Source organism: Zea mays, chromosome 1, assembly GCF_902167145.1.
Source record: "Zea mays cultivar B73 chromosome 1, Zm-B73-REFERENCE-NAM-5.0, whole genome shotgun sequence".
Taxonomy (NCBI): Eukaryota; Viridiplantae; Streptophyta; class Magnoliopsida; order Poales; family Poaceae; genus Zea; species Zea mays.
This window is the reverse complement of record NC_050096.1, coordinates 10,671,818-10,695,209: the sequence shown is the minus strand read 5'-3', so window position 1 is coordinate 10,695,209 and position 23,392 is coordinate 10,671,818. Positions and strand designations below refer to the sequence as shown.

Sequence of the window (23,392 nt, the reverse complement as noted above, 5' to 3'; positions counted from 1 at the left end):
TCGGGGGAAGGTGGCCTCCCTGAGCCAGCAGTGTCCACACTGGAAGCAGGCTCCTCCCCTCCCTCAATGTCGACGTCCTCGTTAGCCTCCACATCCTGGATCTCTTGGTGATGCATATCTAGGTGCTCATTAGCCTCAGCAAGCTGCTGCTGGGTGTTGATAAGCTGATCCTCGAGAACCTCGATGGTGTTCTCCCTTGTCCCCACTAATTCCTCCAGCTCTTGGATCTCATCTGACAACTTCTCCACTTGTAAGTCCTTTTCTACCATCTCCTGGGACAAGTCAACCACAAGCTCCTCTCTGTTGTCCAGGGTGGTCTTAGTTGCCTCCAACAATGCCATCAGATGGGACATTGCCTCACCACGCATCACTTGCAGACGATACAGGGCATTCATGCATCGTACCGTCAAGTGAGCAGTCTGGCCTGGGTAGAGAGCCCAGATGTCCTTGGCATGCTCCACCCGATCCTTCCACATTGGGTCGTCCTCCTTCTCAGTGGGGAACAAGCCAATGGGGTGGGTGGACAGCTCCAAGGGATGGAATCCGCAGAAAGTGGTCAACCCGTGTAGAGCAATCGCCTCAATCGTGTCCTCAGCCCGGTATCCAAAGGACTCAGAGTCCAGCGAACGCCAGCCTGGCTGCAGGGGATGAGGCTCCAAGGTCATCCTCACCCTACAGCGGGGCACTCGGTGCTTCTCGAACTGCTGCACTGCGTACTGAGGAGGTGTCGTGTATCCGGCCCCCTGAAGTACCTCCCACAAAATGCGGGGAAAGCCCTCTCGTGCAAGCCCGTCAGTGTGGGACAGTGCATTCCCGTCGTTTGAGGACCCATGGGAAGTCATTTGTGTACGGTTAGGCATAAGTAAAAGAAAAGGAATTATAAAAAAAGAAAAGGAAAACACAACTCAGCCTCTCTCTAATTATGACAATGGTACTGGGGTGCTTAGTTGGTCATCATTTTGTATTTAGGGCTTTACTCAATTATCTATTTGTTTAATTAAGAATGCATGCATGCTTGTCCTGAACGACCTCACATCAAAGTAAAGGGAATAGGGAACGACTCCCACCCCTTATAGTAGCCTATAGGGCTTAATCACTTAGCCACCTAACTACCCCTCTATCATCCTAAGGCTTCACGTCCTAGGTCTATCCTGATCGTCCTACGATCTATCCAACATTGTTTCTATCAAGTTTTACTTCGGAAAAGGATGGTATTTATATTTTATTGATTCCTCTGTGGTGGTACAAGCTCCGATACCAGCTGTGGCGGAACTGCCCGAATTATTCCGACTTAAGTGCCTAAGTCCCGCCTTAGAGGCTAGACCACACTTAAATGGGAATAACCCGTCAATCCCTCGGATCTTGTCCGACGAGGCCACTGACAGGATCAAGTACCACAATCTCACTCGAAGGTGAGTCACAGAGCAAACACAATAAAGCATAAAACCATACATTAAGGAGTATTAAATTATTACATCACCATCGGAGTTTTGCAAAAGTAATCATCATGTTCGAAGTGCAGCGGAATAAACTAACGATAGATAAATGGAGGGATGGGGAAGCCTGTCCCATCACTCCTCATGCTCCTCCTCGGCCGAGGCGGGGTCCCACTCGACAGTCCAACCCGGTGGCAAGGCGGACGACCACGTCACTCTAGCAACCATGTCCTCCAAAGAACCTATGAAAATTATGCCACAAGCAAGGCTGAGTATACTAATACTCAGCTAGACTTACCCGGTGTGAGGAGTCTACTCCTCTACCTCTAGACATGCAGCTGTTTGGATGTGGGGTTTGGTTGCCAAAAGCACTAGCTGAGTTTCTAAATCAAGTTTTAACTTTGTCAAATTTAAGTGTGACTCTCTTAAGGCTAAATATGTACTATCTACTCATACATAGTAGCAAACATTTTTAGCAATCAACATCTTGTATCAACTCATCACATTTCCACTTGTTACTCAATGTAGCAGCATGGATCAAGCAGTCTCATTACCTGCGAGAAGCAGACGATTCGAATCGAGTTTTTATCCTTGCAAGGTAAACCTAAACACACGACGTGGCGAGGCACTCCGTCCCCACACACATCAACCGTCCCCATCGATTCCCCGTCAGCAGATCAGGGCTCACCGCCTTGGCGTACAATGCCTCACTGACCCCGACTGCCGTCGTGCAGTGACCGCACTTGTACCCACCATAACCGGAATGGGAGACCTTGTCTCAGGTCGCGTGAGGGGATATGTCCACTGCCAGGTTCACTCAGGTACTAGGCTTACCGATTTACCATATTTCTCGGCATGTGCTTAGTACGTTCAAACGCTTGACACACGGTACCACACCTTAATCCTTATTCCAATTTTTATCCCGTGGACAACCAATCCCCATGGATTGTTGTTCACCAACCAGTATCATTATGATAAGAAAGTGGATACAACCAATTTTCCTGACCTCGCGCGAGTGCTAGAAAAATCACTCGACTTCTACCGAGATCCTAATTAGTAAAGCAGCTACTCGACCTAGCATACTAGTATCCATTTCAAAAGGATTCCTGAGATCATGCAACTAGGGTTTCAAAACAACTCCTACACTTAAGTGCACAATCAATCCTACAATCATTAAGTATAGTAAAATAGCATAAATAATAGGTTATGCATAAAACCGGGGCTTGCCTTCCAAAGCTGTGGCAGGCAGATCCTCTGGTGCAGGCTCTGGTGCAGGATCCGGGGCTACCTCCTAAGCAGCTCCTTGCTCCGGCACGAGGACATACTCTCCGTCAGCGAGGTTGCAATCTATCGAATGCAATGAATATGTGTGTCATGATTATGCAGGATTTAACAACTTTATGCTAAAGGAAGGAAAACTAAGTTAGTTCGTAACTTAGGGTTTCTTGGTCATACGTGGCTTTTAGTAGTTTATGCTTATCATTATAAGTTTAGGTTTTGTTAAGGATAACCATAGTGGATTGTAATTCCCCTTATATACTTCAGTGGACAATTTACAAAGGGTTTTAGGGTCACACTAATTTCCATCATTTCCTTTTCCCCTTCTTTATTTTCTATTTATGAATTTTAGTGTGGGTTTGAACTACAACAGTGATTTCAAAATTTTCAAAAATCTGGTAAAAATTACAGTGGCTTGTCATTGGTCAATATAGTCTGTTCTAGGAGTTTGAGGTTCAAAATAAAAAGGTTATGCTTTAGACAAAAATAACAAAAGTTGTGTAAATGGGCCACTTTATACTACAACTCTTAACTAGGGGTAGGTTCTGCCCTAAGGGTTATTTTTGTTGGCATCTAACAGTAATAATAAGCTTCTGTGCCAAAAATCACAGAAGGTTAATTGGTGGTTATTTAGTTGTGATTTTCTAAAGTTTTATGCCAAAAAGGTGCTTATAACTAACTTGTTATTTGAAAAATATCAAACAACAGACTTTAAATTTTTCTTATGTTCTTAATAACAACTCATTAGTTATCCCAAGGTTTGGGGTGTTTTTGCCTTGGGGTTATTTTTCTAGGGTTTTTCAAAGTTTGCCTTGTTTTCTTAAAATAAAAGGTATCCTATTTATTTTATACTAAATCAGGGTATAATCAACTTTTCTAGTAAACTATACTGAATAGGTATACCAACAAAAATATGGGGGCTCCCTGGTTCTTTATTTAAATCACCTTTCCTATTTTTTTAATCTTAAGCATAATGTAAAAGAAATGGTAAAATCTACCTTAATGGAGTGTACAGAGGGGTTTAGCATTTTTAAATGGGTCAATAGGTGGTCATGTACTTCTCCAAATTTTCTTAACCTTAGTTAAATAGTGCAACTATTTTTCTTCCTATTATTCATCTTTTGGCCAAATCAGTATTTAATTCAGAACCCTAAAGTTTTCTGTAGCACAAAGGGATTTTGTATTTTTCTTCAGTAGTTTATATTATTTAAGATCTGACAAAATTGGTTTGACCCAATTTGGATGAGTATAACAGAAGATATGAATTATTCAAGTTATGTTTAAATTTTAAATCAGATTTATTAAAAGGTTTCCTGAAAAACCACTTTGCACCGAAGTCCTCGGGCTATTTCCAAACTAACCCTCTCAGTTATACCCCCGCGCTACTATTTCTCTGAGTCACTGACAGTTCACAAATCCCCCTGACCTTTCTTTCTTCTTCCCCGAGGTCCCTCCCACAATGCAAACAGTACCCGCGGGAAAGAAAAGGGCGGCACGGCTTACCGGAGGCGAGAGAGGTCCGGTGAGTGGCGGGGTTAGCTTCAGGAGGCTCTGGCGGTCACAACGGTGTACGGCTCGACGGCGGGGATGGCCGGAATCGCTCGGTCCACGTACGCAGGCGGGTGCTCTCGTCGGCGGCGGGTGTGTCGGCCAAACCACAGCGGCCTGGTTCAATCCAATGGCACGGTGAGCTTCGCGGGGTGACGTAGAGGCCGTGTGCACAAGGAATCAAAGAATGGCGCAGAGGATTACCCGGTCTACGCTCGCCGGCGGTCGGGTGGAGTCCAGCGACCGTGGACTGGCCTCTCCGGCGAAGCAAACTCCGATTCCTCGCTCGGGGAGCTTCACCGGGGTGTGCTCAGTCTTCTCCGAGGGCTGGACAGGGCTGGGAAGGGTTCGGCTGGCCGGTCTACGGTGATAGGGGGATCGGGCGGCCGCGAACACGCCGTGCACGACAAACGCCGGTGGGTTTGGGCTCCGGTGAGGTCGAGTGTGCGTGGATGAGTACGGTCGATGCCTGAGGGGGCTTTATAGGCGCGGGCGTGAGCAGGGGACACAGGCACGGCTCAGCGCGGCGCGGGGCGCGCGGGGTCGGGCGCGGGCGTGCTCTGGCGCGCGCAGAGCGCGTCGAACACGTGGAGGTGTTCTTCTGCCCATGTTCAACAGCTTGCTGAGATCGAATACGTGCGAATCTTGGCAAAAATCCGGTGCAGACCTCTTCCTGGCACCTATGGCTATCTCTTGTATGTGAGTTCCAAGGGAAGATAAGCCCTAGGTCAGAAGATATGCGGACGCCAAATCTGGTTTGTCTCCCTGTCCGCTGCGCGACAAAAGTGATGCCAAGACATGTCAAACGTCAAGGGCTCGGTTTCAACTTTTTCCAGGGGGTGCCTTAGGTGGTATGCCATATTTTTGGTATAGAACTTAGGTGGTTTTGGTGCCATCTTCAAGGTGAACACGGTGGATCTTTAGATTAGGTGTAGATTTGACTTAGAGAGAATTAGAGAGCTCTAGCTCTTTCTCTATTTAAAGAATGGATTTGGGGTTTCTTAAGGGGTCTTTTTGCCATGTTTCCTCTCATTATTTGTTGATTAATATGTTACTTAACTTTTGCCAAAGGTTAAGTCATGATTTGCACATTTTCTTAATCTCTCCCCCCCTTCAACCATGGTTTTAGGAGATAGGGGTTCAAGAGAGGTCCAGAGTTTACTCCCTTCTTGCCCAAGGTGGTAAGTGCACAAAAGCTTGAGTAATGCTTTTAGGTCATTAACATTCTTGGTTAATACATGGTCTCCAAGATTTTTATGTTCTTCTCCTTAAGTTCCCTCCACATGTGATGACAGTCATTAGTGCATAGAGGTGCCACAACCATGGTAACACTTGGGGTGTTACAACTAAGACCCCACAAGGACCACCACACACTTGGTGTCTCTTGCCTCGCTTACAAAGCACTTGAGAATAAGAATGGGAAAAGAAGAAAGGCAATCCAAGCGACAAGAACTCAAATGAACACAAAAATCTCTCTCTCATAAGCCACTAAGTGTTTGGAGTGAATTTGGGACTTGGAGAGGATTTGATCTTTTTTATTGTGTCTTGGAGTGAATGCTAGAGCTCTTGTATTGAATGCGATGTTCAGAAAACTTGGATGCTTGAAGTTGTGGTGGTTGGGGGTGTTTATAGCCCCCAACCACCAAGGTAGCCGTTGGGGAGGCTCCTGTCGATGGGCGCACCGGACAGTCCGGTGCGCCACCGGACACTCACTGTTCAGTGTTCGGTGCGCCGCCACGTCACCCAACCATTAGGGTTCTGGAGCAGTTGACCGTTGGCGCCTTTGTCTTCTTGTGGCACCAGACAGTCCGATGCCCCTCTGACTCATTGCTCTAACTTCTGTTGCGCACTGTGCTGCACTGTTCCCGCTGTCAGAGTCGACCGTTACGCGTTGTCATTGCCTGCTCGCTCACCAGACAGTCCGGTGAATTATAGCGGAGCACGCCTGTTTTTCTCGAGAGTGGCTGCTTCGGAGTTGTACAGACATGGTGCACCGGACAATGTCCGGTGTGCTAGTCCACAGCACACTCAGGTCTTTGCTCCATTTCAATTTAGTCCCTAACTTGAATCTTTTATTGGTTTGTGTTGAACCTTATGCACCTGTAATACATGAGTTCTAGAGCAAACTATTTAGTCCATATGTTTGTGTTGGACATTCAACCACCAAAATTAATTGTAGGAAAAGATTAACCCTATTTCCCTTTCAAAACGCTGGACCACGGATGGTTATAACCACCCTTCTTCTCAAAATCACAGTTACATAGATGTGGAGTTCACAAGAACACCTGTGGATCTCCGGGCTAAAACCTAGAGCGACTTAGGAAATGGAAACTAGGGTTTTCTAACAAGTGCCAAATGAAATAGCCAAAAGAGATCGCTGAAACAACCAGCACACCCGTCTATTTATATATGTTTATTACTACTTCCTAAACTACCCCAAGATACATAGAGCCTATCCACTCCGTCAAACGCAAAATGGACCAACTCCTCAGATATTGATCTGACAACCATAAGCTCCATACGAAGTTGCTTTGCTTCGATGCACCCTTCGTGATGATGCCACGTGCCACCTATGATTCCCGTCGGAACCACCACCAATGAGTTTGAGGCCATATCGGTGTTTCAAACCTTGCTCTGACAAGTAAATTTATTGTGCATGTTCTGAGCTATGGAGGGTGTGCGCGGTGGGCGCAATGTTTATACTCGTTCGGGCAGAACGTCCCTACTTCCGGTCATTGATGGCTTGCACTACTAGCACCATTGATGATCAAAACTCGTAGTATGGGTTACAAGCAGGCGAGAGAAGGAGGAGAGGCTCCCAAGTATATTTTTTAGGTTGAAGTGGAGCTTAGAAGCTACAGGGTGGAGTCCTAGCTAAGTCTTGCCTCGGCGGCGGCCTCCGGCCTCCTAGTCCTCGTCGGTCCTCCTCCTCCTATTTGTCCTTGTGGGTGCGTGTCCGAGTGAGCTCGACTTTGTTTGAAGGTGTTCGTGGTCATATGATTGCCTTCTGAAGCGTCCTAGAAGACTCCCCTTGCCTAGAGGCCAACCCCTACCTTTTATAGGCCGAGAGAGGGGTCGGCTAGCGGTGGCTTCCTTGGTAAGGAGTTGTAAGGCGAGGGTAAAACCAGTGTTCTACCCTGGGTAAAGCCACACATACTCGTCGGGGCTCGGGTCGCTCGGTTGTCTCATATTTACCGTGGCGGACAACGCGGGGCTGCTAGGGCCCCAGGTGCCATCTTTTTGGCTACTGAAAGTCGTCTAGAGGGGGCGAATAGGCGAAACCTGAAATTTATCAACTTTAAACACACACTAAGGCCAGGGTTAGCGTTAGAATTAAATTCAAGTCAAAAGAATGTTTCTGTTGCTAAGAGTTGCTCAAAGAATGCGAATGATGTATGGGAGTCAACTCAAATCAATACTAGCAAGGAAACATCAGAGAGAGAAAACAAATCAAACAAGAATCAAAGCGAGTGAACACGATGATTTGTTTTACCGAGGTTCGGTTCCAAAGAACATAGTCCCCATTGAGGAGGTCACAAAGACCGAGTCTATTTCAACTCTTTCCCTCTCTCAAACGGTCACTTAGACCGAGTGAGCCTTTTCCTTAATCTCACGGGTCACTTAGACCCCACAAGGACCACCACACACTTAGGTGTCTCTTGCTTCGATTACATGTCTCTTGAGAATAAGAAGGGAAAAAGAAAAGGCCAATCCAAGCGACAAGAGCAACAAAAGAATACAATTGATCCTCTCACAAGCCCTAATGCACTAGAGTTGATTTTGGGGACTTTGAGTGGATTGATTGCTTTGATTGTGTCTTGGAGTGTTGGGCTTTTGCTCTTACAATGAATGAAGATTTCAGAAGGCTTGGATGGGAGTGAATAAGGTGGTTGGGGTATTTATAGCCTCCCAACCACTTCTAGCCATTGGTTGATTTCTTCTGTCGATGGGCGCACCGGATAGTCCGGTGCGCCACCGGACAGTCACTGTGCACTGTCCGGTGCGCGCCACGTCAGTGCAACCGTTAGGGTTCGGAGCAATTGACCGTTGGAGTGCCTTGTCGTCTTGTTGCACCGGACAGTCCGGTGCCACACCGAACAGTCCGGTGACCTATGACTTTATTGCTCTGACTTCTACGTGGTACTGTTCATCACTGTACACTCTGCGCAGTCGATCGTTGGCGCAGGGAGCCATTGCTCCGCTGGCTCACCAGACTGTTCGGTGGCACACCGGACAGTCCGATGAATTATAGCAGAGTGCGCCTAGCTGAAAGGGAAATGTGCCCTTGGGCCATTTCTAAGTATTTTGGTGATTGAGTGCCAACACAAGTGCTTTTGTGTTAATCTATGCAAAGTGGTGGACAAAGTGCAAATCAAGTCAAAAGGTATGTTTCTAGACTTAGTACATTGTTTTATGGACTAATGTATTGTGTCTAAGTGCCGGAAACAGGAGAAATCGAATTGGAAAAGAGACGGCTTTGTTCAGCCAAAGTCTGCGCAGTCTGGGTGCACCGGACAGTGTCCGGTGGTGCACCGGACAGTGTCTGGTGTGCCAGGCTGGCTCTGGCGAACTTGCTGCTCTCGGAACTTCGACGGCGATGTACGGTATAAATCACCAGACTGTCCGGTGAGCCGTTCACAGGCGAAGTCGTCGGTCTCGGGAAGCCATCAACGGCGTACGGCTGTAATTCACCGGACTGTCCGGTGAGGAACCGGACTGTCCGATGAGCCAACGGTCAGCCGGGGCAACGGTCGGCCGAGGATTCCGCGCGTGACGCGTGGCCGAGCCAACAGTCACAAGGGGGCACCGGACTGTCCGGTGTGCACGGAGTGTCCGGTGTGCACCGGACAGTGTCCGGTGCGCCAACGGCTCTGAATCTGCAACGGTCGGCTTCGCCAAATAAGGAAACAAATCCGCACCGGACTGTCCGGTGCGCCAGTCGACAGAAGGCAAGAATTGCCTTCCAACAATGCTCTCAACGGCTCCTAGCTGCCTTGGGGCTATAAAAGGGACCCCTTGGCACATGGAGAAGATATCCAAGCATTCTTTGAGCATAGTTGATCACTCACACTTCGTTCTTGCGCACTTGTTCGACATTCTTAGTGATTTGAGCTCCGTTCTAGTGAGAAACTCGTGATAGTCTCTTGAGCTCAAGTTTGGGTCTTGTGTGTGCGTATTTGCTGTGATCTTTGTGTCTTGTGTGAGTTGCTCATCCCTCCCTTACTCCGCGCTTCTTTGTGAAACATCTTTGTAAGGGAGAGAGACTCCAAGTTGTGGAGATTCGTCGCAAGCGGGATAAAGTAAAGCAAGCAAAACACCATGGTATTCAAGTAGGTCTTTGGACCGCTTGAGAGGGGTTGATTGCAACCCTCGTCCGTTGGGACGCCACAACGTGGAGTAGGCAAGCGTTGGACTTGGCCGAACCACGGGATAAACCACTGTGTCTATCTGTGTTGATCTTCTTGTGGTTATTGTGTTTTGCTAAGACTCCTCTCTAGCCACTTGGCATTATTGTGCTAACTCCTAATCAAGTTTTTGTGGCTATAAGTTTGTAAGTTTTACAGGATCACCTATTCACCCCCCCCTCTAGGTGCTCTCACTAGCAGAAACCCGAGAGTGGCTGGTTTGGAGGGCGCCTGGCTGGTGCACCACCATTTTCCAGCACACTCTAAGTCTTGCTCCATTTTTAATTGTGTCCCTAACTTGATTTCTTTCTTGGTTTGTGTTGAACCTTATGCACCTGTAATAGATGAATTCTAGACAAACTAGTTAGTCCATGTGTTTGTGTTAGTCATCAACCACCAAAATTAATTATAGGAAATAGTTAGCCCTATTTCCCTTTCAATCTCCCCCTTTTTGGTGATTGATGCCAACACAAACTAAAGCAAATGAAGAGTGTAGAAATGTAACTAGTTTGAAATTGAGATGATTGTGCATAGGTGTCAGTGTTTGGGACCCGACCGCGCACCCGGGGTTACCCCTCGAGGTGCTTTTGGGTAGGACGGTGTTACCGACTATAGCTCAATGGTTCGTGCTAGGCGCACGAGAGATGATAGACAATTTTATACAGGTTCGGGCCGCTTAGAGAGGCGTAACACCCTACTTCCTGGTGTGGATCTTTATGTGGTGGGTTACAAGGGATTCTCTAGTATGAAGGATGCTAGAGAATGGAGTAGATGGCTAATGAGTGACCTATCTTTTGATGGGGTGCCCCCTAGGCCTTATATACTCGACAGTGAGGCGTTATATGCGGGTATGATATCAACGTGCACCTAAGTAATAGTGAACCGACTGAACTTATCTTCCTATAATCATGCCGACTTATCCTCATTTAGTTCCAACGTCTAAGGGCGCTGCGTGGGAGAATCAGATCAATGGTGTGGATAATGCTTAAACCCAATGGGGTCGTCTGGGCTCGAGTCTATCCAATCTTGCGTCAATCCATTCCGCCAGCGATTCCTCCCCTGGCCCACGAAGGGATGGCCTTGCGAAGTAATGGGCTCGGGGGATATCTGTCCCCCACAAGCCCTAATCTTTGAGTTGATTTTGAAATAATCGGCCCAAAGATTCTAGGTCCAGCTTGCGGTTTTGATTTTATGTAGTGGATGCTCTGAAAGTACACCTGTCGAATTGTTGCTTCTGAACTCTAATCAATCCGGTAAAAACAACCTTCTGTTATCCTTCTTCAGCTCTTTCAACGGTCTTCGCCTTATACTTTAGAAATCAGTATTCTGTTCTTAGAGGTTGAGGATTCATTGGGTGCACCGGAGGTGCACCCAATGGGTGTAGCCCCGAGCTTTGAGTGGATTACTGAAAATAATCCACTCAAAGGTCTTCATCTCATGTTTTTTAGAGATCATTGGTTTATCTTCGTCTCATGCTTTAGAAATCAGCATTTTGTCGTCGGTCCATGCTTTAGAGATCAGCATTCTGTCCTTAGGGGTTGAGGATTCATTGGGTGCACCGGAGGTGCACCCAATGGGTGTAGCCCCCGAGCTTTGAGTGGATTACTGAAAATAATCCACTCAAAGGTCTTCATCTCATGCTTTTAGAAGTCATTATCTTATCTTCATCTCATGCCTTAGAACTCAGCATTATATCATCAGCTTATGCTTTAGAGATCAGCATGTTGTCTTCAACTCCTGCTTTAGAAACCAGCAGCGTGATCTGCCCATGTCCTGTTAGGTTTGAAATTTATTTGACCGGCGACAGATTGGACGTCTGGTAGATGGCTCTTGGCTGGTCTTCATTTCGCTTTGTGCTTCAATGTTTCTGTTGATTAGACTTGTACTTTAGTAGCTATATTTGGCTTTCCTCTGATCTCCATCGATATCTTTCTTTTGTCTTGATACATTCATTGCGTATACTGTATGGATGTGACTGCTTGGGAAAATCTATTGAAAAACTCTTGGACGTCCCCTCCCCAATGGGTGTAACTGAGGGACGACTTGGTACGCCGAGCGTTTAGCAAACTGTCCTTGAGTAGTAACTTGACGTGACCGCGGGGTGTAATCATATTGTCCAAGCAGTTGACCTCAATACAAATGGTGTCGTGTTACATGAAGCGGCGTCTGCTGCCTGACTTGCTTCCAGACGATTTGAATTGCTTATTGAATACTTGTGACTGTTCGGTGACCGTGGTAGGAGATGAGCGGTTGCTTCCGGTCTCTATAAATAGACTGCCTGCCTCGCTGGTGTCTTCACACATCTTCTGGTCGTTTGTTGCTTATTTTCCCACTTTTCTCTTCTCTTCCAACCAACCATGGGCAAGAACAAGAAAGGTGGAAGTTTGTCGCACCACTCCGGCGACAAGCGGAAGCGCGAGCCAAGTCCCCCCTCAGAGGACTTTGGGGACTCCGAGTACTCGGAGGAGGAGTTTTCCTCCGAGTCCGAGGGGACGCCGGTCTACGCCTCTCCCCCGGTGTCGTCCGATGACTCGGACGATTCCTAGGGGATCGCCGACGAGGTGTGGACGTACATCCGGGCCGTCGAGCGCTCCGGGCTCGAGGGCTCGGATGAGTCGGAGGTCTCCTCGGACGAGGAGAACTCCTCCGACTCGTCTGAGGAGGAGAGCGGCGGTGACGACGACGACGAGGGCGACAACGGCGATGGAGGTGACGGCAGTGATGACGGCGACGACAAGGGCGACGTAGGCAACAACGGCAAGGGCGACGGCGACGACAAGGGTAGCGGTGGCAGCAGCAAGGCCAGTGGCAAAGCGCCACTGGTTTAAATATAGCGAAAGTGGCAGTGAAGTTTTCTAGTCCCTGTTGCTTAGTGAGCGGCTCCTATGTTGTAACGTCCTGCTGCTACCAGGCTAGGTTAGGGCGCGGCTAGGCCCACGTGTTAGCCGGCGGCTACGTCGGCCGAAGTTACGACAGAGGATCGAGTTGCCCGTTGATTATCCGCCCAGTACGAGTATTTGTTTTGCACCTACGCCATTCGATTGTGCAGCCACGAGAAGGGACACATGGCGCCCAAACAAGTGCGACAACGATACAGGACGCTTCGGGATTCCATGTATATGCTCGGCTAGACTCTTGCTGGTACCCGATATTTGATAGGCACCCATAGGGCACGCCTACGGATATAATGTCTTGTTAGCTCGGTGAGTATGGATATTTGTAGAAGGCTCGAGTACTATATCGGGTCGGGTATTATTCTACCCGAACACAATCCGACACACTGCCATTCCTAATAGGGTTAGCACAAGATATATGCTAGTATTGTAAATATTCTATTTCTTTTATATACCATTTAGATACAATCATCAGTGACACAGAAATTTAAGGAAATCACATGGCCTAATTTTTCTATGCCAGTAGCTATAATATAAAATATATAAATATACATATTTGTGTAATATAAAAAAGATTATGACTTCTTTGGAACGTAGGAATTTTAGAGAAATCATATAGTAATTTTATAAAAATCAGTAATTTCACAAGAATCAGTTTATTTTCAAAAAAACATAGAAAATGGAAAAATTTCCACAATCCAAAAGCGCCTAGGACATTACTGGATAAAAAGTACAGTGCCGAATTGTCCGAATATCTTTCCAAATTTTACTCGCCTCCTGTACCTCTCTCCCGTGTGACCATCACAACAAAAATAAAATCAATAATAGAGAGAGAAGAGGTAGCAACACCGGCTGCTTAATCTCTTCTTTTCCCTCCTCTTTATCTCCAGCGCATCGTAAAGGGAGGAGCGGAGCGGCGAATTCTTGTGGTTTCCCAAGATGTCTTCTCCAAGCAAGCGCCGGGAGATGGACCTCATGAAGCTGTGAGGATTCTGGTGGCGTGATTCGGTGATTTTTTCTATAGGATTTCGATGCGGATTCCTTGATCTGCGTTTCTACTGCATGTTGATGCCTGCAGGATGATGAGCGACTACAAGGTGGATATGGTGAACGATGGGATGCAGGAGTTCTTTGTTGAATTTCGTGGGCCTAACGAAAGTACGGTTTTTTCACACAAAAGGCCGATTTAGGTTTTCTTTCTAGGGCCGATGCTTCTGTAGCTCCTGATTTATAATCTATATAGACCGAATTGCAAGTTTTCAGGAAGTTCAGAATTTTTTCTTGATCATTGTGGCGTTTTGCTTCCAATGTTGTAGCTTAAGAATAAATTTTATCATACCCAATTTTAACTTGTTGCTGAGCTGCTTTTGCTTCGTATGCTGTCTTTACTATCTTAATGTTGCACTTAAAGCTTCAGTCTTGTCCTGCACTAGTGATTTAGGAGGGCTGGCTGCACTATCTTATGGATACTTTGCTGAATTCAATAGGCATTTATCAAGGAGGTATATGGAGGGTTAGAGTAGAACTGCCAGATGCGTATCCTTACAAATCCCCATCGATTGGTTTCATCAATAAGATATATCACCCAAATGTCGATGAAATGTGAGTACTTTTGAACTCAATGACCTGTTACCTTGTCAATTTCAACCACATTAAAAATCTAGCTCCTAACCACTCCTGGATGAATGCAACCTGCAGGTCTGGTTCAGTCTGTTTGGATGTCATCAACCAGACATGGAGCCCAATGTTTGGTAAGATTGATCTTTGCATTTCATTATTAGGATCGACAACCAGTTCATTCTCTCTGTGCCTTATCTGTACAGTTAAAGCTTCATGTTTTGTACTCTGTTATAACAGGGTTAACTTGAACCTGTGTGTGATATTTTGCAGATCTTGTTAATGTGTTCGAGGTCTTCCTTCCACAACTTCTGTTATATCCTAATCCTTCTGATCCATTAAATGGAGATGCAGCTGCGTTGATGATGCGTGATCGCCCTGCTTATGAACAAAAGGTGAAAGGTAATACATTATGTACTAGTATATGTTATTACTGTCTTGTTCTAAACTTGCTTGGAGATATATCAAAACATTTAACGACAGCATTGAAAGTTGGGATACTATATGTACTTTGCAGTTTGCACTCCTTTGTGAACTAAAAGAATGTGGGACAACTGGATAATTCATCTCCTTGACATACATAAACCATTTTAAGTAACAAAAATGCTTTCAAGAATAGTTCAATACTAGTTTTAGGTAAGAACTAAAAACCTTCCAAGAATGTGTTGGTTTAGAGCATCTCCAAGAGTCTTTCTAAAACCCCGTTCTAAATCATCGCCTGGACAGCCATTTGAATAAAAATCGCTTTATATCTTTCCACCCTCCATCTTTGTCTAGCAAGGAATCCGGAATAGAGGATGCCAATAATTGGAGATCCAATTAAACGAGCTGTTACAGAGCATTTTTTTTCACCAAAATCTATATTCCTATCAATAAAGGAGGACATAAAGAGACTCTTGGAGTTGCTCTCATTATAGGTGATCTATTGTGTGAGTAACGATTATTTCAGTATATCTCAGTAGTTTTACCTCTTAGATTGTAATTTATATTATTGACTATAGCAGTGTGATTGCCTAAGAGGTAAGACTTTGTTCGGTACTGCCTCGAGGTTTTAAGCTACCATGTGGTCTGTCAGTTTCAGATCGGGAAGTCCATAAAATTGTTAGTTTCCTAGATGAGCATGTTCTTGTATCAAATTGGGATGGCACAGGATGTGCTGTTTTTTTATAGGATAAGGGGACATGCGATGGGTTTATTTGATTTCAGTCATAGAAGGCCTTGATATCCTCAAGTCCTGAAAATTTGTTTAAAATATGTACATCAGAATTTAAGTAGAGAAATAATCAATTTGCCATGCTGCCACATTGCACGATGTGTTTAGCTATCAAGAGATTGGTTGTTTCCAGTGGTTCCTGTACTAGAATATATTGTTCCACCCAGTCTTTAGTCAAATGAAATTTTTGGTGTTTATTGAATTGCACTCACTTTCTCGGTTCTTTTTTTATGTTTATCAATATTGAATTGACCTCTGTTCCTCAGTACTTGAAAACTCAGTTTTCCTTTCACATGTTTTTTTAGAGTACTGTGAAAAATACGCCAAACCAGAGGATGCTGGTGTCAGCCCAGAAGACGAGTCCAGTGACGAAGAGCTGAGTGAAGAGGAAAATGACTCGGGTGATGAGGAGATAATGGGCAAACCAGACACATAGTCGAGTTGGAACCTAGATCTGTAATCTGCACACGATGTTTATTGCAGCAAGTGCAATTAAATAGTCCATGGATGTTCCCGTGCAGTCTGAATGCCATGTAAATAAACTGCAATTTCATGTTCGCTAATCTTATTTCCATCTCCAGTTGATCAATTGAATTTCCAGCATAACTGTCTTGATATCATGAATGTAGGTTTGTGCATTTAGAGCTAATTTAGGAATCTCATTTTTCGAAGGGATTTTTATTTTGACACGAGAAATTAGTTTATTTTACTTTGATAAAATAGAAATCTCTTGGAAAAATAGAGTTTCCAAACTAACCCTGAAATTGGTTGGTTGTTTAATATCTGTGCAATCTTTAGGAGAAGCAAATTCGTCAATAATTCAGATGATGTTAACGTAGACCTTCTAAAATTAGTACATAGCTAATGCGCTATTTGAGATATTGACCGGGGATGTAATCTGCTGATACATGAACTGAGAATCTATGCATGGTGTATTTTTGTTTGGCTCAGCTTTCTGAACTTGATTTGCCTATAAAAATCTGGAATCCCAACCAAACAGGGCCTACAAAAATCTGGAATCTCAACCAAACAAGTACAACATTAAAATAGATTTTTAAACATTTATAGATTCCTTTAGTTAAATTGAGAATCACCTTATGCCCTAGATTTTTTAGATTTCTATCTAGTTGATAACTGTTGCTATCAAACAAATTTTAACTTTTCCATAATCCTCAACTCATAGCAACTTCCTTACAACTTACAGCTAAAATCAGATTTTTTTAGGAATATACAGCTGAACCAAACATACCTGATTGTGTAGGGATTAGTGATTCATCAATGTTGCATTGTGGGATTAGTGCTCCTTCGGTCACCGTGTTTGCATTTTAACTGCGGTACCGTATCTGACAGTATCTGCAAAATTTAGCTATTGTATAAATCGCATAAAGTTGGATAACATAAGATCGAATAGTTTGTTTAATTGAAAACATTACTAGCACAAAGGGTTGAGCTTGATGATACGTAATACTCTCTCAAATGTAAACTATATTCCTTCCGTTGTAAAACTACAATCATTCTATTCTAAACTATAAGTTATTCTAGCTTTGCTATAAAAGCAACTTTAAAAGACTAGCCATAAGTTAATTTATAGTTATTCTAACTTTGATATAAGTTATTTTAACTTTGATATAAGCTACTCACCCCGTTCCAAAATATTAGTCGTTTTAGCATTTTACTAGATTTCAAAATTTATAAGATCTAATATTCAGTATCATAATATTATTATTTCTTAGATAAATTTGAGTAAACTTGTTTTATTATATTAACTATGTGCCAAATTATAATTTATTTGACTTTTTTGTGTCACGTTTGACTGGCTTATCCTATTCATTTTTTGCGAAAAAATGAAAAATATAAAGCCATATTTAAAGTATATTATATGCTAAATAATATCACAACAACAATTAACAATAATTATGAATTTCTTTAATAAGATAAGACAATCAAACTTAGGATAATAAAGTCAAATGAATTATAAATTCGAACGGAGAGAATATAAATTTAGTTAAAAAAGAAGATGTAGAATAATATAATTCGTGATGGAATAACTTATAGTTTGGAGTGAAGGACACATGCAACATGCAAGTAATTGGCATCAATCCGTACGCATCGTGCGACAGTGGTTTGTTAGCCACGCAGCCCACGCTTCATTTGTTGGGGAGCGCCCATGGCATGCAATTATGCAAACCGTCTCCTCAGTCCTCATCCTCACTCGCATGCCAAGAATGACGTGCCGAGTGGCACTCGCCGCCGTCCTCCTGTGCGCGGCCGTGGCGGCGGCCTTGGGGGGCAAGCGGGCGCCCATCCCGGACGACCTGCGCGACGTGATAGACGACGAGGAGGACGACGAGTGGCGCCGTTATGGCACGCCCCCGTCGCGAGGCCCGGGCCGTGGCGACGGCCCACCGCCTGACCTTTCAAGGATGGATCCAGCCGCCCTCCAGGACGAGCTCCTCCGCGGCCAAACCGGCCCGTCGTTCGGCTTCGTGAAGCTCCGCCCGGGCACCGCCCGCTCACGGGTGCGGATCCCTCGACCTCGATCGCTGGCACGTCCGCACGGCGCACGCTCGTCGCCTCGTTTAACCGTGTCTCGTTAATTTCCTTGCTTAATTTCAGGAGGATGTGGTGGGGATCGCGACGAGGTGGAGCAATGTGCTGCGGACGGGATCGGTGGACGCCAAATTCGTGGCGGTTAATTTTGGAACGCTCATGTTCACCATGGAGAGAGGGCGAGACATACTCGAGGTTAGTACTTGCTTCCTTTGGATTCGCCATTTCCATACAATGGCAGTAAAGTTGGTGCAGAGCAGTTAGTTGTCTTCCGATCTGAAAAAAAATTGTTGCCTTGATCTGACCAGTTCACCTGAAAGATAGAAAACTGAACAACTTACTTCAACAATCTCATTCATGTTGTGGACTCACTAAATGCTTGGTGATATCGATCTCGAAGTGGTCTGCAATTAGCTTTCCCTGAAATTGTTTTAACTACATATCAATACTCCTAGTGCATATTGGACGGTCGATCCTGAAATTCAATTTATAAGAAAAGTTAAGCGATATGTTTCGTGCATTTAATAATTTCATGAAAATCCTGTACGAAAATTCATGGTATATCTATGCATGGTCCAGGGCTGAAATCTTGTACGAAAATTCGACGAAATTACAGGTCTATCATGTCTATTTATCCCATGCCTTGAGTTTACTTTTTGTATTTGTTCTTCTTCTTTAATATATTATCACGCAGTTTTTTTGGGCTTTCGAGAAAAAAAGATCTCATTCAGTTGAGCTTTATTACAGATCAATAATAGATAGCGTACTTTATCATCGTTCTATGAGATCAGGCTCCACATGTGATTCAGAACTTGGGATTTGAGGTTTTGCCTAGATCTGATGCACTTCTGTAGCCATTGTACCATCTCTTTTAGTACGACCATTCTACCATTTCTCAGAGGCTCAGTGCACAGCATGTAAAATTGAGGGCTGAAAACAACCTAGAAACATGATTTCCTTTCAGATTTACAGATAAGATTTGCTTCCCTTCCCAGTCTGCTCAAGTGTTTATAATTCCTCTCTCTTTTCCTCCCCCCTGGTTGCAGCTGAAGGAGTTTATCCTGAGTCAGGACGAGGCCTACGAGTTCAAGGTTGGCGATCGGGTTTTCCGCAGGCCTGGAGACCCACCCCTGGACCAAGTTCTTGATAAGCCACAGAAAAAGAAGCGTCATAAGTCTAGAGACGAACTGTAGATTCATTTGCTAACTAATCTGTTCTACATGTCCTGTTATTTTTGTTCGTCCGCTCTTTCTCTTCGTCTACTTCAGTTTGCTTCCATAGCAGTTTTACCTTGCGCAATCTGACAAAAATCACAGGCAGTGATCGTCCTTGCCAAATCGGTCTGTGTTACGGCTGTAGCACTGTAACGACAGTGCTGTCCCCCGGCCCCGCCACAGCCATTCTGAATGCAAGAAGCCAAAATTCTGATCCAGAGAAGGCGAGTGTACTGGCATGATCGGCGACCAACAGCGACGTCGTTGCCCGTCACTGAATGAAAGAGAAAGAGTAGCGTAGCGACCACCGGGCAAAAGGCGACGCCTGTCGCTGCAATCATCTGCGTGTGATCTGCTGCCCATTCATAACGCGGTGTCTCTTGTGCAAGCCACTGCACCGGATGCTGGCCACCCTTTGCCGCCGCCGAGGAGGCTTGGGATATCTGCAACCTACTGTTTCTAGGGCTGGAAATGTCGTCTTGGTGCAGGTCGTGGGCTGACGAGCTCAGCTCGGCTTATTCATTTCACCACCTAGAGAAATAGGCTCGACTCGGCTTAAAAGGCGGCTTACGAGCCGGACTCGGCTCGTGAGCCACACCCTGATATATATAATCGTATTATATAGTGAATTGTTAATATATAAATATAAATCTAAATTATGAATTGTTATATATCAAATGCTAAGAAATAAACTGACTATCTATAAAATTATTCAATATCTATTATTATTCTACATATTAAATAAATTGACATAACTTGTGAGCCGGTTCGACTTAGCTCGCTACAACAACGAGCCAAAAAGATCGGTTCGATTCGACTCGCTCGAGGCTCGTGAGCCCTTAGAAGCTCGAGCCGGCTTGTGAGCCTCGATCTTATTTTTCGGTCCTAACTCAACCATCCAGTCTTCCACACCTCCGCGTCACCTTGTGGCGCATGGCAAGCTAGATCCCCGGCGCCCATCCCTCCCAGATCCTTCCCAGGTCAGGGAGAAGATAGATACGAATGTCCGGCTGGAAAAAAGTATCTTGTACTATCTGGTCCGCCTGCGTTCTGGACCGCGCACACGGCGAGGGCCCAGAGCCAGTCCCAGGCTCCCAGCAACCATGCGCCCATGCCGGTGGCGTTCGCAGCTGGCGAACGCGGACGCAACGCAAAACAAACCCGCGCCCAGCCGGGTTTCCCTGGCAAAACGCACGTCGCGATCGTTGGCGCGCCACGCGGGCGCGGGGCGCGGGCGACGACGCCCGCCGCCACACGGACAAGCAACGGGAGCACGCACGGGGCCCGCGCGCCGGCGGGGTACGGTGGGCCGGGTGCCCAGCCGCCCGCTTGCCACGGCGTCGCTCGTCCAACCACCTGGCCGCCGGTGCCCGATCCGACGGCTCCCGTGGAATTCTAGGACGTGCGCGCGCGTGTCGTGTGGCGTGTCTTGTTGAGTGCTGGCCAACCTCTTGTGCTTCCTTCCAAGCTTCCGCCGAATCAGACGACAGGTCTAGCTAGTGGTAGCATCTAGCAAGCTGGAGATAGGAGTAGATAGGAGGAGACTTGTCTTGGCGACCAATGCAAGCACGATTTCCGCGGCCAGAGATATCTTGGGCGGCGCCTTATAATAAGTTCTCTCCGCCCCTGGCTCGTCGTCACTTACGACCAGAAGAAGAGATCACGTACGCGCAGGTAGCTGCTTCGCGATCGCGCATCGAAATCGATCGCATCCATACACCAGTTTGTCAGCTGCGCTTGTGCCTGCAACCGGAACTGGCAGGGTTGTCGCGGGAGTTCGTCGGAGCGCGCGCGCGCAGGCTCCTTCGTGGATCGACGACGATGGGCGTCGCGTTCGGGTGCTTCGGAGGGTGCGTGCGGCAGAGCGACGGCGGCGGCCGGCAAGGTACGCACCAACACCACCACCACTGCATCGACGTTCGTGCATTATATTCAACCAGCATTTGTCATGGACCTCATGGTGTGGCGCGTACGTATGCTGGCGCATTTGTCGTGGTCATGGTCGCCACGGCGTGGCGCGGCGTAGTCAGTCAGCGCCGCCGGTTGGCGTTGCGTTGCGTCCGTGCGTCCGTGGCATGCGTGTAGCAGCACGCCAGAACACCCGTCAACAATGTTGTGGCTTCGCTTTTACTTTACACATGCATGGCAACGCACAACCTTGTTGCATTGTCATTTCTGCGTTGTTAAGCAACTCAAACCACCATTTAAAATGCACCTCTAGATAACATGTTGCGCTACTAGAGGTCTCAGGTCTCTAGAGTCTAGACCACGAAAAAGAATTGGTGATAGCATAGCATGTTTAAGTGTTTCCAAGCATCCATCCATCAGCATCATCGTCGAGGTGACTGGCTTTAGATGGATCCTCCATTCATCACTGTGTGTACAGTAGCATACGTGCATGCACCCATGGCACTTGATGATCTCTGTTGCTAACCTGTGTTAATTTGCGTTCGAAATCCGAGTGCAGCAGTGGAGGACCCCAAACCCGTGATGGAGCCGTCGCCGAGCTTCGACTTCCGGGAGGAGTACACCAGCGCGTTCCGCACCGAGTCCTACAACGACTTCTGGGCGCGCGTCCTGGACATCACCCTCGCGCACGGCGCAGGGCTGGTGCCGCGCCCGGGCGGCGACGGCGGCGTCACGGCGTCGTCCAAGCGCCTCCCTTCATACCGCCTCTTCGCCGAGCAACTCCTCGAGCCGGACCAGCGGGCCGTCCGCGCGGCCCTCGCCTCGCCCCGCAGCGGCCAGCTCCACCCCGGCGTGCGCGACCTCCTCGTCACCTACTACAACGAGACGGCAAGCGCGTCCTTCCTGTGCAGCCACCTCCTCAGGGACATCGAGCAGATCCGCCTCCGGTACCGCCCGCTCAAGACCACGCTCCGCAAGCTCGCCTGCGACGTCGAGGCGCCCAACCTCTCCGACGTCTCCGCCGCCCTCGGCCAGCCCTTCGCCGCGCTGGCCGTGTCGCAGGGCAAGCTCCGGCAGGTGCAGCTCAGCTCCGCCGACCTGCTTAGGAGCCTTGACGCCAGCAGGAAGAAGGCGCGGCTCCGGATCAGTAGCCTCGCCCGGCTCAGGCAGCTGCTCTCGGCCTCCTTCGTCACCGTCGTCGCCGCCGTTGCCGTCGTGGGCGCGTTCATCGGCGTGCATATCCTGGCCGCGTTCGCGGCGTTCCCGATGATGTCGCCGGCTTGGCTGGGTCTCTTCTCTGGCCGATCGGTTCGGCGAGCACTGGTGCAGCTGGAGGCCGCGACCAAGGGCACGTACATACTGAACCGGGACATGGACACCATAAGCCGCCTCGTGGCACGGCTGCGCGACGAGGGGGAGCACATGCTCGCGCTGCTGCAGCTGTGCGTGGAGCACCTCGCCATGGCTGGCGAGAAGGGCAGGCTCGTGAAGGAGGTGCTGAAGCAGCTGTGCAAGAACGAGGAGAGCTTTAGGCAGCAGCTGGATGACCTGGAGGAGCACCTCTTCTTGTGCTTCATGACCATCAACAAGGCCAGGAGCATGGTGATGAACTTCATAGCTGGCGCAGAGCAGAACTCCAGTTGACCACAAGAAAAAAAAGTGTTCGTAGGACAGATTGTAACTTCTGTACATACTACGTAGTTTTTATTTCTCAGTACAGGAAAAAAAAGAGAGACTAAGATTTCCTAACACTGGTCATTATGCTTTTATTTTACCTTTTCTAGACAGTGGCTGATCCAAAAATTGACTAATACCCGAGCCGAAATGAACGTAAACCTCCAATATATAGTAGCATATAAAAAATGTGTATGACGAAACATCATTATCATAGATGTTAAAAATGACATTGACATACAAATATAGAATCATGATTATTAAACGAACATTCAATCATAATCATTAAAGGCTTGAAGCGGTACGAATGCACTGCTTATGTTTGGTTGTCCACTGCTGTGGTTGTAGCTTAGGCCCTGTTCCAATCTCGCGAGATAAACTTTAGCAGCTTTTTTTTAGCTACTTTTAGCCATTTATAATCTAAACAGGAGAGCTAATGATGGTAATTGAAACTAAACTTTAGCACTTCAATTCATATAGCTAAAGTTTAGCAGGAAGCTAAAGTTTATCCCGTAAGATTGAAACGGGGCCTTAATCAGGCAGAGGAACCCAACATCGTCCAGAAAAAGCTGCAGCCGTAGCTAGAAAAAGGCGCAACCGAACAGTGTGATTGAAACCTCAAAATAGATACAGGACTTACTGTCGAAGTGCTTGC

The 23,392-nt window shown here is 46.7% G+C and overlaps 3 protein-coding genes across 5 annotated transcripts; all 3 read left to right on the top strand.

The window, feature by feature from the left end:
• The first annotated feature begins 13,267 nt into the window (after positions 1–13,267).
• Positions 13,268–16,008, top strand: LOC100857003 (ubiquitin-conjugating enzyme E2-21 kDa 1). 2 transcript variants are annotated; one of them, XM_008649603.4, is made up of 6 exons: positions 13,268–13,544; positions 13,640–13,719; positions 14,049–14,163; positions 14,260–14,312; positions 14,452–14,573; positions 15,697–16,008. In XM_008649603.4, exons 1-6 carry the CDS (start codon positions 13,501–13,503, stop codon positions 15,769–15,771), a joined length of 489 nt encoding a protein of 162 aa, XP_008647825.1. In that variant the 5' UTR covers positions 13,268–13,500; the 3' UTR covers positions 15,772–16,008. The 2 variants fall into 2 exon arrangements, with proteins under 2 accessions (XP_008647825.1, NP_001402756.1); NM_001415827.1 differs by having other exon boundaries at positions 13,315–13,544; positions 14,452–14,580; positions 15,697–16,004.
• Positions 16,009–17,540: 1,532 nt separating this feature from the next.
• LOC100274752 (uncharacterized) lies at positions 17,541–19,154 on the top strand. The gene is made up of 3 exons (NM_001149044.2): positions 17,541–17,910; positions 18,008–18,136; positions 18,988–19,154. Exons 1-3 carry the CDS (start codon positions 17,572–17,574, stop codon positions 19,132–19,134), a joined length of 615 nt encoding a protein of 204 aa, NP_001142516.2. The 5' UTR covers positions 17,541–17,571; the 3' UTR covers positions 19,135–19,154.
• A 1,654-nt stretch (positions 19,155–20,808) lies between these two features.
• On the top strand, positions 20,809–22,892 carry LOC100216943 (UPF0496 protein). 2 transcript variants are annotated; one of them, NM_001143326.1, is made up of 2 exons: positions 20,809–21,040; positions 21,623–22,810. In NM_001143326.1, exons 1-2 carry the CDS (start codon positions 20,977–20,979, stop codon positions 22,705–22,707), a joined length of 1,149 nt encoding a protein of 382 aa, NP_001136798.1. In that variant the 5' UTR covers positions 20,809–20,976; the 3' UTR covers positions 22,708–22,810. The 2 variants fall into 2 exon arrangements, with proteins under 2 accessions (NP_001136798.1, XP_020402676.1); XM_020547087.2 differs by lacking the exon at positions 20,809–21,040 and adding an exon at positions 21,055–21,496 and having other exon boundaries at positions 21,623–22,892.
• Positions 22,893–23,392: the final 500 nt, after the last annotated feature.